The 12,216-nt window shown below is 40.0% G+C and overlaps 1 protein-coding gene across 1 annotated transcript in view; it reads right to left on the bottom strand.

The window, feature by feature from the left end:
* The window catches only part of LOC126458193 (translation initiation factor IF-2), a 58,891-nt gene that overhangs the window by 31,194 nt on the left and 15,481 nt on the right, over positions 1-12,216 (bottom strand). The window contains exon 2 of the mRNA XM_050095076.1: positions 7,054-7,149. Coding sequence (XP_049951033.1) covers positions 7,054-7,149 — 96 coding nt within the window. The remainder of the gene's footprint in view (positions 1-7,053; positions 7,150-12,216) is intronic.

The following is a 12,216-nucleotide window of genomic DNA, read 5'->3' as shown; positions in this document are numbered from 1 at the left end:
ACATCCAATATTGTTTGTAAACATCTCTGTTACCTCCATCGTCACCTCTGTCCATAATAAAAACCACTAACCACTAATACTATCTGCATTTTGACAGATGTCATCCCTTCCATACCAAAAAATCCCTGCCATAAAGCCTGGCCACCCATTGATAACATATCTGCAGTGATGTGAACTCCCTTGCCCAGAATGCTGACTGTCTCATAAGGGCCGTCACAGACAGGCACTATTGCCCTCTCCCCCCTCATTAAAACTAGTCTGCAAACAGATTTCCCATGCCATATACACACTCCCTCATAATCACACAGCCACCAAAAATCACTTACAAAGGTGCATCCCCCTCATCAGCATCCTTTTCACACCAACTTATCCATTTTCCTTTTGCAACCACGTAATACTTTCATTTGTTCATTTCTCATGTCATTTCTCATTTTCATAACACCACACAATCCTAATGGACCTCTGCAGCAGATCAGAAAAGTATGCCTTTCCCTAGCTCTGAGGGCTGTTCAAAAAGCATCCAACTTTTATTTATAAAATCAATCTTTGTCCAGAAACCATTGTTTGACACTAGTCACCTTCAATGTAGTCTCCTTCAGCTTCTATACATCTTTCCCAACACTGCTGTCATGCTGGAAATCCTCTTTTGGCATGGTGCCCAGCTGCTGCATCAAATTCTGCATAACGCTTACCCTGTTCTGAAATTTGGTGCCTTTCATTATTCCACAGGTATTTCATGAAGATACCGTTTGTTTCCTGTTAGTTGGGTAAGACTTGAACTGTTTTGCAGCACTGCCAGTGATACCATAAAATTTTAATTTTCTTATAAGAATACTGTGATTCACACAGTCAAAAGCTTTTGACAGGTCATGGAAAATGACAGTAGCCTCTAATTTGTTATATAATGAATTAAGTACATCCTCATTGTATGTGCAAATAGCCTTCTCCATATCAGAACCCTTGAGGAACCCCAGACTGCGACTTGGACAATATATTGTTTGCAGTCAGTTGCTTAAGAAGACACTTGAATACAACCTTTTCGAATATTTTTTTAAAAACCATCAAGAGTGAAATTGGTTGCTAGTTTGATGGTATCACTTTGTCTGCATTCTTGTACAGAGGCTTAACATTAGCACATTTTAGCCAGTCTAGAAATGTTCTGCTGATAAGGGACTGATTACACAAATACTTTAAAACAGAACTCAACTCACATGAACATTCTTTGATTGACTTTGTTGATGTGTTATCATAAACACTAGAATACTTTGATTTTAAGGATTTTACGATGGATGCTACTTCTCTGGGAGAAGCGAGTGTCATTTCCATTTTACTGAAGCAATTGACAATATTATGAAAAGGACAGTTGCTACTCACCATATAGTGGAGATACTGAGTTGCAAAGAGGCACGACAAAAAGATTGTCAAACAAAGCTTTCGGCTAAACAGGTCATCAGGATAGACAAAACACAAACACAAACATGCACTTGCATGCAACTGCAGTATGTGACTGCTGAGGCCAGTCTGGCCTTGGCAACCATATATGTGTGTGTGTGTGTGTGTGTGTGTGTGTGTGTGTGTGTGTGTGTGTGTGTGTGTTTGTTTGTTTGTTTTGTCTACCCTGTTGAAGGCCTGTTTGGCCAAAACCTCGTTTGATAGTCTTTTTGTTGTGTCCGTCAGCTATTCAGCATATCTGCAATATGGTGAGTAGCAACTATCCTTTTCATAATACTGTCATTATTCCAGCCTGGATTTTCCAGTGTTATTCAGATATTCCACTGCACTGTTTACTGAACTTGATAACCCCAAGCTGTCAGTAACAGGAACACAGTCCGTGTTTAACAGGTTTACAACACTACATGCACTCATTGGCAATGTCTCATTTATTTCGGAGCTATCTGCTCGTCTTCCTTTCTAGCCCCACCTGTCTTTGTCTTCACCATATCCCATATAGTTCTTATTTTGTTGCCTGATGTAATAGTCTTTTTTTCTCATAATAAAGCTGCTTGGATTTCTTGCTTCAATATTTTGCAGTATTTTTTATAACACATTACAATGCTATGATAAGAACTGTTCCTAAGTAGTAGATACTGTTTCCTTTCTGTCCCATATGATACCTTTATTCCTAGTGCAATCCATGCTTAATTTTACACTTCTCATTGATTTGATTTTTCCTTTAGGGGAAATAGATTTCAAATTACGAAGTAACTTTATTAACAAATGATTTGTACTTTCCGCTTGAGTCATAAGTATAGCAAAGGTCTATCCAGTTCATGTCTTTGAGCAGTCTCATATATTCTCAGTTTTTGACTGATTTACTACCCACCTGTACTCAGCTTTAATAGATTTTATATCCTGACAAGTTCCAACATTTAATGTAAGATACTGCAAGTCATGATCAGGTAGCCCACAACACATAATCTGATGACTACCCACTTACATGTGTTCACTTGTCAATGGCTAGCCAGCGATTGCTTGTGTCCACAAGTCATGGACAAAATCATGCATTCAGTGCATTCACACTGTTTATGCTTACAAACATACAGAATGTGCACACCCCAATACCATTGTTGGTTTCAGCAATAAAAAATAAGGTCTGATACTTTTTGAAGATCCCTTGTAAAATCCACTGTACTTTAAATGTTATCTAAGTCCCCCCCCCCCCCTCCACCCTCCTCCAATGGCCTAACTGTAATAATTCCCTTTGCTAGTTTCCAGAACTCACCCCTCCTTTCACAGTGCCCTTCACATTCTCCTCCTTTCACAGTGCCCTTCACATTCTCAGATTCTACAAGTTCCTATCCCTCACAAGCATGGTAATATAGAAACACGTCTCCATGGCACAGTATCCCAGAGCCACATCTGCTCTCTCAACAAGATACTGTTGCTGTGTGATCCTAACTACATATGCCACATCTCCAAAGTTGAAAGCCTTGCCCTCCAACATCTGGAAGAGCATTCCAAACACAATTATCCAATCTGCTGACATGCTGGTCCCACCTTTAAGCACCACTAACAATTAGCTCATCCCATCCACAGTGAAACCCTTTGTCAACCCTTCACAGCACCCAGAGCGCCTAACTGATCTTTTCAAAACTCCCTCCCAACACTCCACAAAATCCAGAACCCAAACAAAAGCAAAACACCATTGATGCCTACAGTAGAAGTACCTCTTCAGAACAAATCCCTCCAACTGTAGCCAACATAATCCCAATGTTAAACCTTTTCTCTCCCAGTGCATATCACCATCAAATGATGACTCTTTCCCCCTCCCACCTAACCACGCATGATCACCTTCCAGGAATTTCTTACCTCCAACTCAGCTTCACCATCCTTCCCCAAGTCTCTTCCTGAGAACACTAATCTTTCAGTAGAAAAAACAGATCCTGACCTAACTATCCTCCCTGCTGACAAATACTCCACCACTGTCATGATGAACCACAGTGACTAACTATTAGAAGGCTTCCACCAACTATCTGACTAATCCACCTACAAAGCTTGTAGGTCTGCCATAGTGATACCATCCCAGAACTCCAATGTAACTTCTGATCCCAGCTGAAATCCGCAGCTGCATCCCAGAACATCTCTTTCCCTGAGTCCATCTCCCCCCTCACCTCATTGACACCCTGCATACCCACCTTCTACAGGCTCCCCAAAATCCATAAACCCAAGAACTCTTGGCGTCTCACTTATTCAATAACTGTGCTCCTACTGAAAGAATTTCTGCTCTTGTTGACCAACACTTCCAACCAATTTCCCAAAATCTGTTCTCTCATGTCATAGATACTAACCACTTCCTTCACTGACTCATCTCCATTCCATCACCTTTACATTCTAGAACCGCACTCATCACTGTTGGTGCCACCTCCCTCCACAGCAACATCCCTCAAGCCCAGAGCCTTACCACTATGTAACACTACCTCTCCCACCGTCTTTCAGATTACAAACCCGCCACCTCATTCCTCATGCACGTTACCTACTACATCCTGATGCATAACTGCTTCTCCTTAGAGGAGAAGATACAAATCTTTGGAACAGCCATGGGCACCCTTATGGCATCCTCCTATGCTAACCTTTTCAGGTGCCATCCAGAGGAAACCATCCTTGCCTGCCAAACCCCAAATCCCTCGTCTGGCTTAGGTTCACTGATTATACCTTCATAATCTGGACTCAGAACCAAGACAACCTAGCGTCATTCATTGTCAACCTCAACACCTACTCTCCCATCTGTGTCACCTGCTCAGCTCAATGTGTCACCTACATCCAGTTGACCTCCACCTCTCTGATGGCTCCATCCATACCTCTGTCCATATTAAACCTACTAACCAACAATAGTACTTGCATTTACAAATGTTGTCATCCCTTCCACACCAAGAAATCCATCCCATATCTGGAGTGTCGAGAATTCCCTTGCTAGTATGATGAAGGTCACACAGGGCCTTCAGAGGCAGATGCTACCTCCTCCCTCTCCTCTCCCCCCCCCCCCCCACTCCAAACCTACTCCATAATCAGATTCCCCATGTGATACCCTCACACACCCCTAATCCCCTCACATCACCCCAAGAATCAGCTTCAAAGGAGCACCTCCCTCATTACCTGAGAGCACTCTGGACTAGAACAACTGAACCATACTGTTTGCGGGGTCTTCCATTATCCATCACCATGCCTTGAAATGAGGGACAAACTGCCCCAAGATCCCTTCAATCCCCCCTAAATTGGTGTTCTATCACCCACCCAACATCCACATCCTAGTCCATCCCTATGCCACTGTTACTTGCAGACCCTCATTACAAGGATTATATCCCTGTGGAAGATCGAGATGCAAGACCTGCCCAATCTGCCCACCAAGCACTTTCTACTCCAGATCAGTCAAAGGCTTATCCTATTCCATGAGAGGCTGGGCCAGCTGTGAAAGCAGCCATGTCATATACCAACTCTGCTGCAATCACTGCACTGGTTTTCATGTCACAATGACAACCAAACAGCTGTCCAATGGGATGAATGGCCGCAGTCAATCCGTGACCAAGAACAAATTAAATCACTCTGTGGCTAAACGTGCAGCTGAGCACAACATGCTCAATTTTAATGGCTACCTGAACCCTTCCCTCCACCATCAGCCACTTCTGAACTATGCAGATGGGAATGGAAGTTATCCTTGCAAAACATTCTTCGCTCCTGCAACCATCATGGCCTCAATCTCTGTTAACTAACTGTCCCAACACCCTCCACCCAACAGCTTTCACTTCCTCCATCTTGTCACTCCTTCCACCGGCTCTGACACCTGTGCATCATATGTCTAGTGTGGGGCCCTGCTACCCCTCCCTCCCACATTAATAGCCGGCAAACTGGCACATAGTTACATATTCCATACATCACCTGAATGATTCTTTTATTGAAATGATGTGTAACTAGTCAGATTACAGGACATACATACATGACAAGTGTCAACATTAATGACTGCACTATTTTATTAGTCCTACTCATGCCACTACACTTAAAAACAAGATTTTTTTTCAACTCATGTTATCGTGATAATTATCAAACAATTTTGTTGCTGCATATTGGACTCCTTTCTGAGCCACTGTCAGCTTTAATAATGGGTAATAATGGTCATTTTCCCCTCTAGTTTTCTAGGTATGGACAGCACTGTTCTTATCATACTGTGATGGATTATTTATGATGAATTTCATTAGTGAATATATCCATTACGATAGCACAGTTAAAGCATCTAGCTCCTTGAAGAGATACCCACATTGTGTCTGTGGATGAATGCCCCATACTACTCTTAACTGCTCAATTGCAATCAAGACTCTCTTCCTGAGATACCCCAGAAAGTTATTCAATAATACATTATTGATTGAAAATATGCTGCTTCCCTCCCCTAGTGGTCTCCTTCATTCCTAAAGTATTGACATTCTAACAGCACTTTCCTAGCATGAAAATGGAACTACTAAATTTTAGAATGAAAATTCCACTGAAACAAAATTATTATTAACAATACATTATTATTACATTATACATTTTTATTATTAACAGTAATAATGATGATAATAAACAGAATAAGAATTCAACATGCAAGTCTGATAATGGGCAAGGAAAGGGAGAGGGTAGGCCTTAATTTATTTAGTAGGAACCCTTCAGAATTTGCCTGGAATGGTTTCACAATGGCTGTTCAGGCAAAAGAAGCCTGTCTTCTGTTTATATTATGAAAATAAAATTGGGAGACGAACACAAGAACAATGTATAAATAATAGAGCACCTTTAATAACAGAATGAAGCAAAAAACCACATGAGAACAATCTGATTTACAATTCCATTCATTTATGTACCTTAAATCTATATAACACAAAAAAGCAGATTTAAATTATTCTGACTGGAGATTGGAGAAGTCTGACAGGAGAAAAGCCTTGAACTTGAGTCTGTAAACTTGTGATTTGCCACTCACAGTCATCAACTCTTACAGTTGTGTATCAATCATGTATGTTGCACAGTGCTTCACAGTATTTGGGTAGTTACACATGTGCACACAAAGTAAAGTTCTTCTGTCTTTTACCACTGAATGGATGCTGGTGTTCACATTAAACAATTTCAGCCTATCTGTCACAAATTTCATAAGTGATACAATTTACTGTTATATAATGCAAGAATTTCCAACTTCTAACCTTCGTGAATTAACAACAGGTGTGACTCATACTGTTTGCTTTTTGGCTAAAATATTTTTTTCTGGTTAAACTAAGTGGTCTTAAAAAATATCTAATAAATTAAGTGACTATTTAATGGTACAAAACTTGTACTTTAACGACTTATCTTTCTTCTCCCACACCCCCTACTGTATCGTGTGTGTCTTGTTTCACTCAAGGTTCTGGAGATATATCCTTCCTTCTCTTATCTCATTCATCCAACTGCACATCTGGCTCTCCCTGGATTTCAGTTTATAGCAAATGAAAGTGTAAAATGTACATTTTCCCCAATGAAACAGTCAGATATAGAACAATTTTTGCAATCAAATGAGCTGTGAGGTTATTGCTAGTTTAATATAACTCTGAAAATACTTACAGGTTCAACTTTTATTACCACAGAATTGTCAGGCTGAAATGTTAGCACTTCTTTTCCTCGGTCAACAGGTTTCATCTCTTGCAATCTTGGCATCTCCTATAAAGATTTAAAAATCATTATGTGATCACATTAAAGGCATCAAAATAGGTAGATTCAAAATCCAAATGAGAGAAACAAGCTATGTTGTTGATATCGGTCAGAAAAAAATAACAATGGGGAAAGAAATTAAAACGAGATTCTTCTGGAGAGACAATAGATATAGAAAGATGGTATGAAAGACCAGTAACTTGTTTACTTATTGAGCTATGGATCCTGCATGCCAAATCTTTCATTAATACCAGTGCAAACTAATCTTTAAAAAAAATGCTAGAACACTAACTGTACAGATGGACAGCCATTTGTTGTAGACTGTTTCAACATATTCTTAGCTCAAACATAATGAGATACCTCGAACAGAATGATATCCTCCATGCCAACCAGGATGGAGTCCAAAAACATTGATCATATGAAACCCAACTAGCAATATTCTCGCATTACATCCTGAAAACCATGGATTATGGCAGTCCGGTAGATGCAGTATATCTTGATTTACAAAACTCAGTACAAAACCTAGGTTTTGTATCAGAAGTACAATCATATGGGGTATCAAGCAAGATTTGTGACTGGATTGAGGGTTTCTTGGTAGGGAGGATACAGCATGTTATCGTGGATGAAGAGTGATTGGCAGATTTAGAAGTAACCTTTTGTGTGCACCATGGAAGTGTGTTGAGTCTGCAGCTGTTCATGTTGTATATTAATGACCTCACAGACATTATAAATAGTAACTTCAGATTTTTAGGAGATGATGCAGTTATTTAGAATGAAGTACTATCTCAAAAAAGCTGTATAGATATTAAAGAAAAATTTTCAGTTTTTGAAAATATAATGTAATTGGATAGATAAAAAACTACTCACCAAGAGGTAGTAGGAGAACACACATGTAAAGGTATTGAACTCTGCGAGCTTTCAGACCCAGTGGCTCCTTCTACTGGTACAAGAGTTGAAGGGAAAGGAAGAGGGGTGAAGGAAAAGGACTGGTGAGGTGTGGGAAAGGGCAGGGTTCAGAAAAGTTGCCCATAGACCTGGGATTGGAGGTGACTTATCATACAGGATGAGAAGGAAAGATATATAGTTGGTGACCGCAATGGATGAGATTTGAAAACCTGAGAGATTAAAGGTTGAAGATAGGGTAATATTCAAAACAGAGATTACTGACAAAACATTGTGCATGAGTTAATAAGAGCAGGTAGCTAATTACATCGCACATAGTAGAGGTAGAGGGCAAGGAAAAACAGATACATCATAAAATAAAAGATACAGAAAACTAAAAGGGACTTAAGAAAGGAATAATCACTGAGAAGAAATCCTGAAAACAAAGAAATTTATGTAAACTATGGCCAGTTGGGTGGCGAGAACCAAGGACATTTTTTAATGCCAGTTCCCACCTGTGGAGTTCTGATGAACCTGGGCAAGAACCTGGGGCAAGAATCCAGATGACACGTATAGTGCAACAGGCACTGAGGTCATGACTGTCATACTGTAGTGCATGCTCTGGAACAGGGTATTGTTTATAGCCAGTATACGCCCTCTGCCTATGCCCATCCATCCTAACTGATAACTTCATCGTGTCATGCCAGCATAAAAAGTCGAACAGTGGTTTCATAACAGCTGGTACATGAAGTGTCATTTTACAAATGACTCTCCCTTTGATAGTAAATGTTTTGTCAGTTACAGGTCTGATATAGATGGTGGTAGTAGGTTGCATGGAGAAAGTCTTACAGTGTGGACTGTCACAGGGGTAGGAACCATAGGGGAATGGTGGGCAAAATGTTAGACAAAACAGACCTCATTTCAGGATATGATTTTAGGAAGTCATAGCCTTGTTGAAGTAGTTGATTGATACACTCAAGACCTGGATAACACTAAGTAACAAGATGTGTACTCCTGAATATTTTGGGGGGATCAGCAGTATCAGGATTGGATGACAAGGGTGAGAAATCTGCTTTTGAACTTGGATTATGGGGAAATTATATCCAGTGAAGGCTGAGGTGACAGTGGTGGTGCACTGGTGTAAAAATTCTACATCTGAACCAATACGTTTTCCTCGAATGCCAAGGCTGTACGGAAGATGCAGACTCTTGAAAGCAATACACCTCCATTCTCACCTCAGACTTCACTGGACATAATTTTCCCATCAGCCTAGTACAAGTGCAGATTTCCCGTCCATCACAGCCAATCCTGATACTGCTGATTCCTCCAAAATACTTAGGAGTACACCCCTTGTCACTCAGTATCATCCAGGTCTCGAGAGTATTAATCAGTGACTTCAACAAAGCTATGGCTTCCTAAAATCATGCCCTGAAAGAGGTCTGTTCTAGCTGACATTTTGCCCACCATACCTTGAATAGCCTTTTGTCACCCTCCCTTGTGAGACCCTGTGCTCCTTCTGCATCCTTTTCCCAACATTATGGCTTCTACCCCTGTGATTGTCCCCAGTGTAAGACTTGCCCCTATACACTCTCCTACCAACAGCTAAAGCATTCTTGTAATTGGCAAATCACATTGTATCACAAGGAGAGTCTGTGAAATAACATGTTGTGTACCAGCTGTTATGTAAACACTGTTCGGCCTTTTGCGTTGGCCTGACAGTACTAAGTTATAAGTTAGGATGAACGGGCACAGGAAGAGGGTGTATACTGGTAACATGCAATATCCTGTTGCAGAGCAACGCTCTACATGACAATCATAACCTTGGTGCCTATTACACCACATCGGCAGTTTAGAGTCTTTCCCCACACCCGTAATCCCTGCTGTGCCTGTCACTGCATCTTCCACCTTTAACCTCTCAGGTTTTCAAATCTCGTCCATAGCAGTCACCAATGATCTGTCTTTCCTTCTCATCCTGTCTGGTAACTCTCCTTGTTCCAAGGTTCTGGGCAACTTTTCTGAACTCTCCCCATTTCCTACACACCACCATTCCTTTTCCTTCATCCCTCTTCTTTCCCATTCAACCCTTTAGCCAGAAGAAGAAGCCACAGGTTCTGCAGGCTTGCAAATTTCAGTACATTTATATGTGTGTTCTCTTGCTGCCATTTGGTTAGTAGATTTTATTATCCATCCAGTTATACCATATGTAGGCAGATCTTGATCAGATTTCAAAGTTCAGAAGGATTTGCAACTTGCTTTAAATATTTACAAATGTATAAATATGCACTTCAAAAAATGAAAAAAAATAGTATTGTATGGTTAAAATATCAATGAGTCTCAATTGGAACCAGTCAACTCATACATATACATATCTGGGTGTAACTGTGTGTAAGGCTACAAAACAGAGTGATCACATTTACATCAACCATTTATATGAATGCTCGGTGAACTACTATGAAGTCCATGGCAATGGTACACCTCATTTTACTGGTAATTAGAATTCCTTCCCTGCTACTCACTTATAGAGCATGGGAAGAATGATCGTTTAAATGGTTCTGAGCATGCTGTAATTAATCTACTCTTGTTCTCATGATACCTACAGGAGCAGTACACAGGGGACCGTAGTAAATTCCTAATATTTTCGCTTAAAGCTGGTTCTTGAAACTTTGTAAGGAGGCTTTTTAGTGCTAGTTTACATCTATCTTCAAGAGTTTGCCAGTTCAGTATTTTCAGGATCACTGTAACACTTTCCCATGGGTGAAATAAACCTGTGACATTCATGCTGCCCTTTACTGTATATGTTCAGTATCTCCTGTTAGTTCTCTCTGGTATGAGACCCACATACTTGAGCAGCATTCTAGGATGGGTCACATAAGTGGTTTGTAAGCAATCTCTTTTGCAGACTGATTGCAATTCCACAGTATTCTACCAACACATCAAAGTCTGCCACATACTTTACCCATAACGTAGGTTCATTTGTAGGTAAAGAGGAGGAAGACTTCAGTTCATTGATAGAATACTATGGAAATGCAGTCAGGCTACAAACAAGATTGCTTACAAATCACTCGTGTAACTATCCTATAATATTTGCTCAAGTGTTGTGACATGTACCAAATAGGAGTAACATGAGATACAGAACGTATACAGAGAATGATGGCACAAATGGTCACAAGTTTGTTTGACCCATGGGAGAGTGTGAAAGAGATGTACAAGACATAGAACTGGCAGACACTTGAAGGTAGATGCACAAACTGTCAGAAGAGAGTGTACTTACCAATTTTCAAGAACCAGCTGCGAATGATAGATCTAGGTATATATTACATCTCCCAACATACTAAGATTTCATTAATCACAGCACACAAAGAGGCATTTAAACATTCTTCCTGCATTCTATACATGAATGGAATGGGTAGAAGTCCTAATAACTGGTACAATGGACAACATGCACTTCATGCAGAGTATGGATTTAGATGTTTATGGACTCATCATCTGTGAATTAACTGAAACATCACAGATTAATGTGCTCATTAATATGTAGAAACATAAGTAAATAAAGAAGCAGTAGATAAAACAAATGAGTTGATATATATTACAATAATTCAAAACAACAAAAAAAGATAAAGAATAGTAAAGGTCGGGGCTAATTGTGATAATGGAGAACTAAATTATAGGAGGGAGACTGGGGGGGGGGGGGGGGGCAGAGAGAGAGAGAGAGAGAGAGAGAGAGAGAGAGAGAGAGAGAGAGAGAGTAAAGCTGTTAGTCTGTGGCAGAAAACAGCATGGAAAGAGTTTGAGATGGTCTTATTCATTCATCTTATTCTATAGACTCCATAAGGAAATGAAACCTTCAGGGATGCACAGCATTTCAAAGTATGCATTAACAAATGAAAAGTAACTCTTAGAAACTTAATTTGCACACTGTATGAACAGTGAACTATGAGTATATTGCTTCAATAGTATTTCTGTTTACACCTGCTAAACAGAACTTAGTAAATTAACACCAAAGCTGCTACTTTGTTACAAGCTGTAAAGTATCTCCCATTGGCAATGTATTATGTACTTGAATTCAATGGTAATTTTCAAAGAAATAGTTTCCAACATCTGTGAGAACACAGCGTACTTACAATACACTACTACTGGTCACATAGCTTTACAATGAACATTGCTTATTGCCATGTAGCTAATAGGAACTTGATT

Source organism: Schistocerca serialis, chromosome 2 (genome assembly GCF_023864345.2).
Source record: "Schistocerca serialis cubense isolate TAMUIC-IGC-003099 chromosome 2, iqSchSeri2.2, whole genome shotgun sequence".
Lineage (NCBI taxonomy): Eukaryota > Metazoa > Arthropoda > Insecta > Orthoptera > Acrididae > Schistocerca > Schistocerca serialis.
This window is presented reverse-complemented; position numbering and strand designations above follow the sequence as displayed.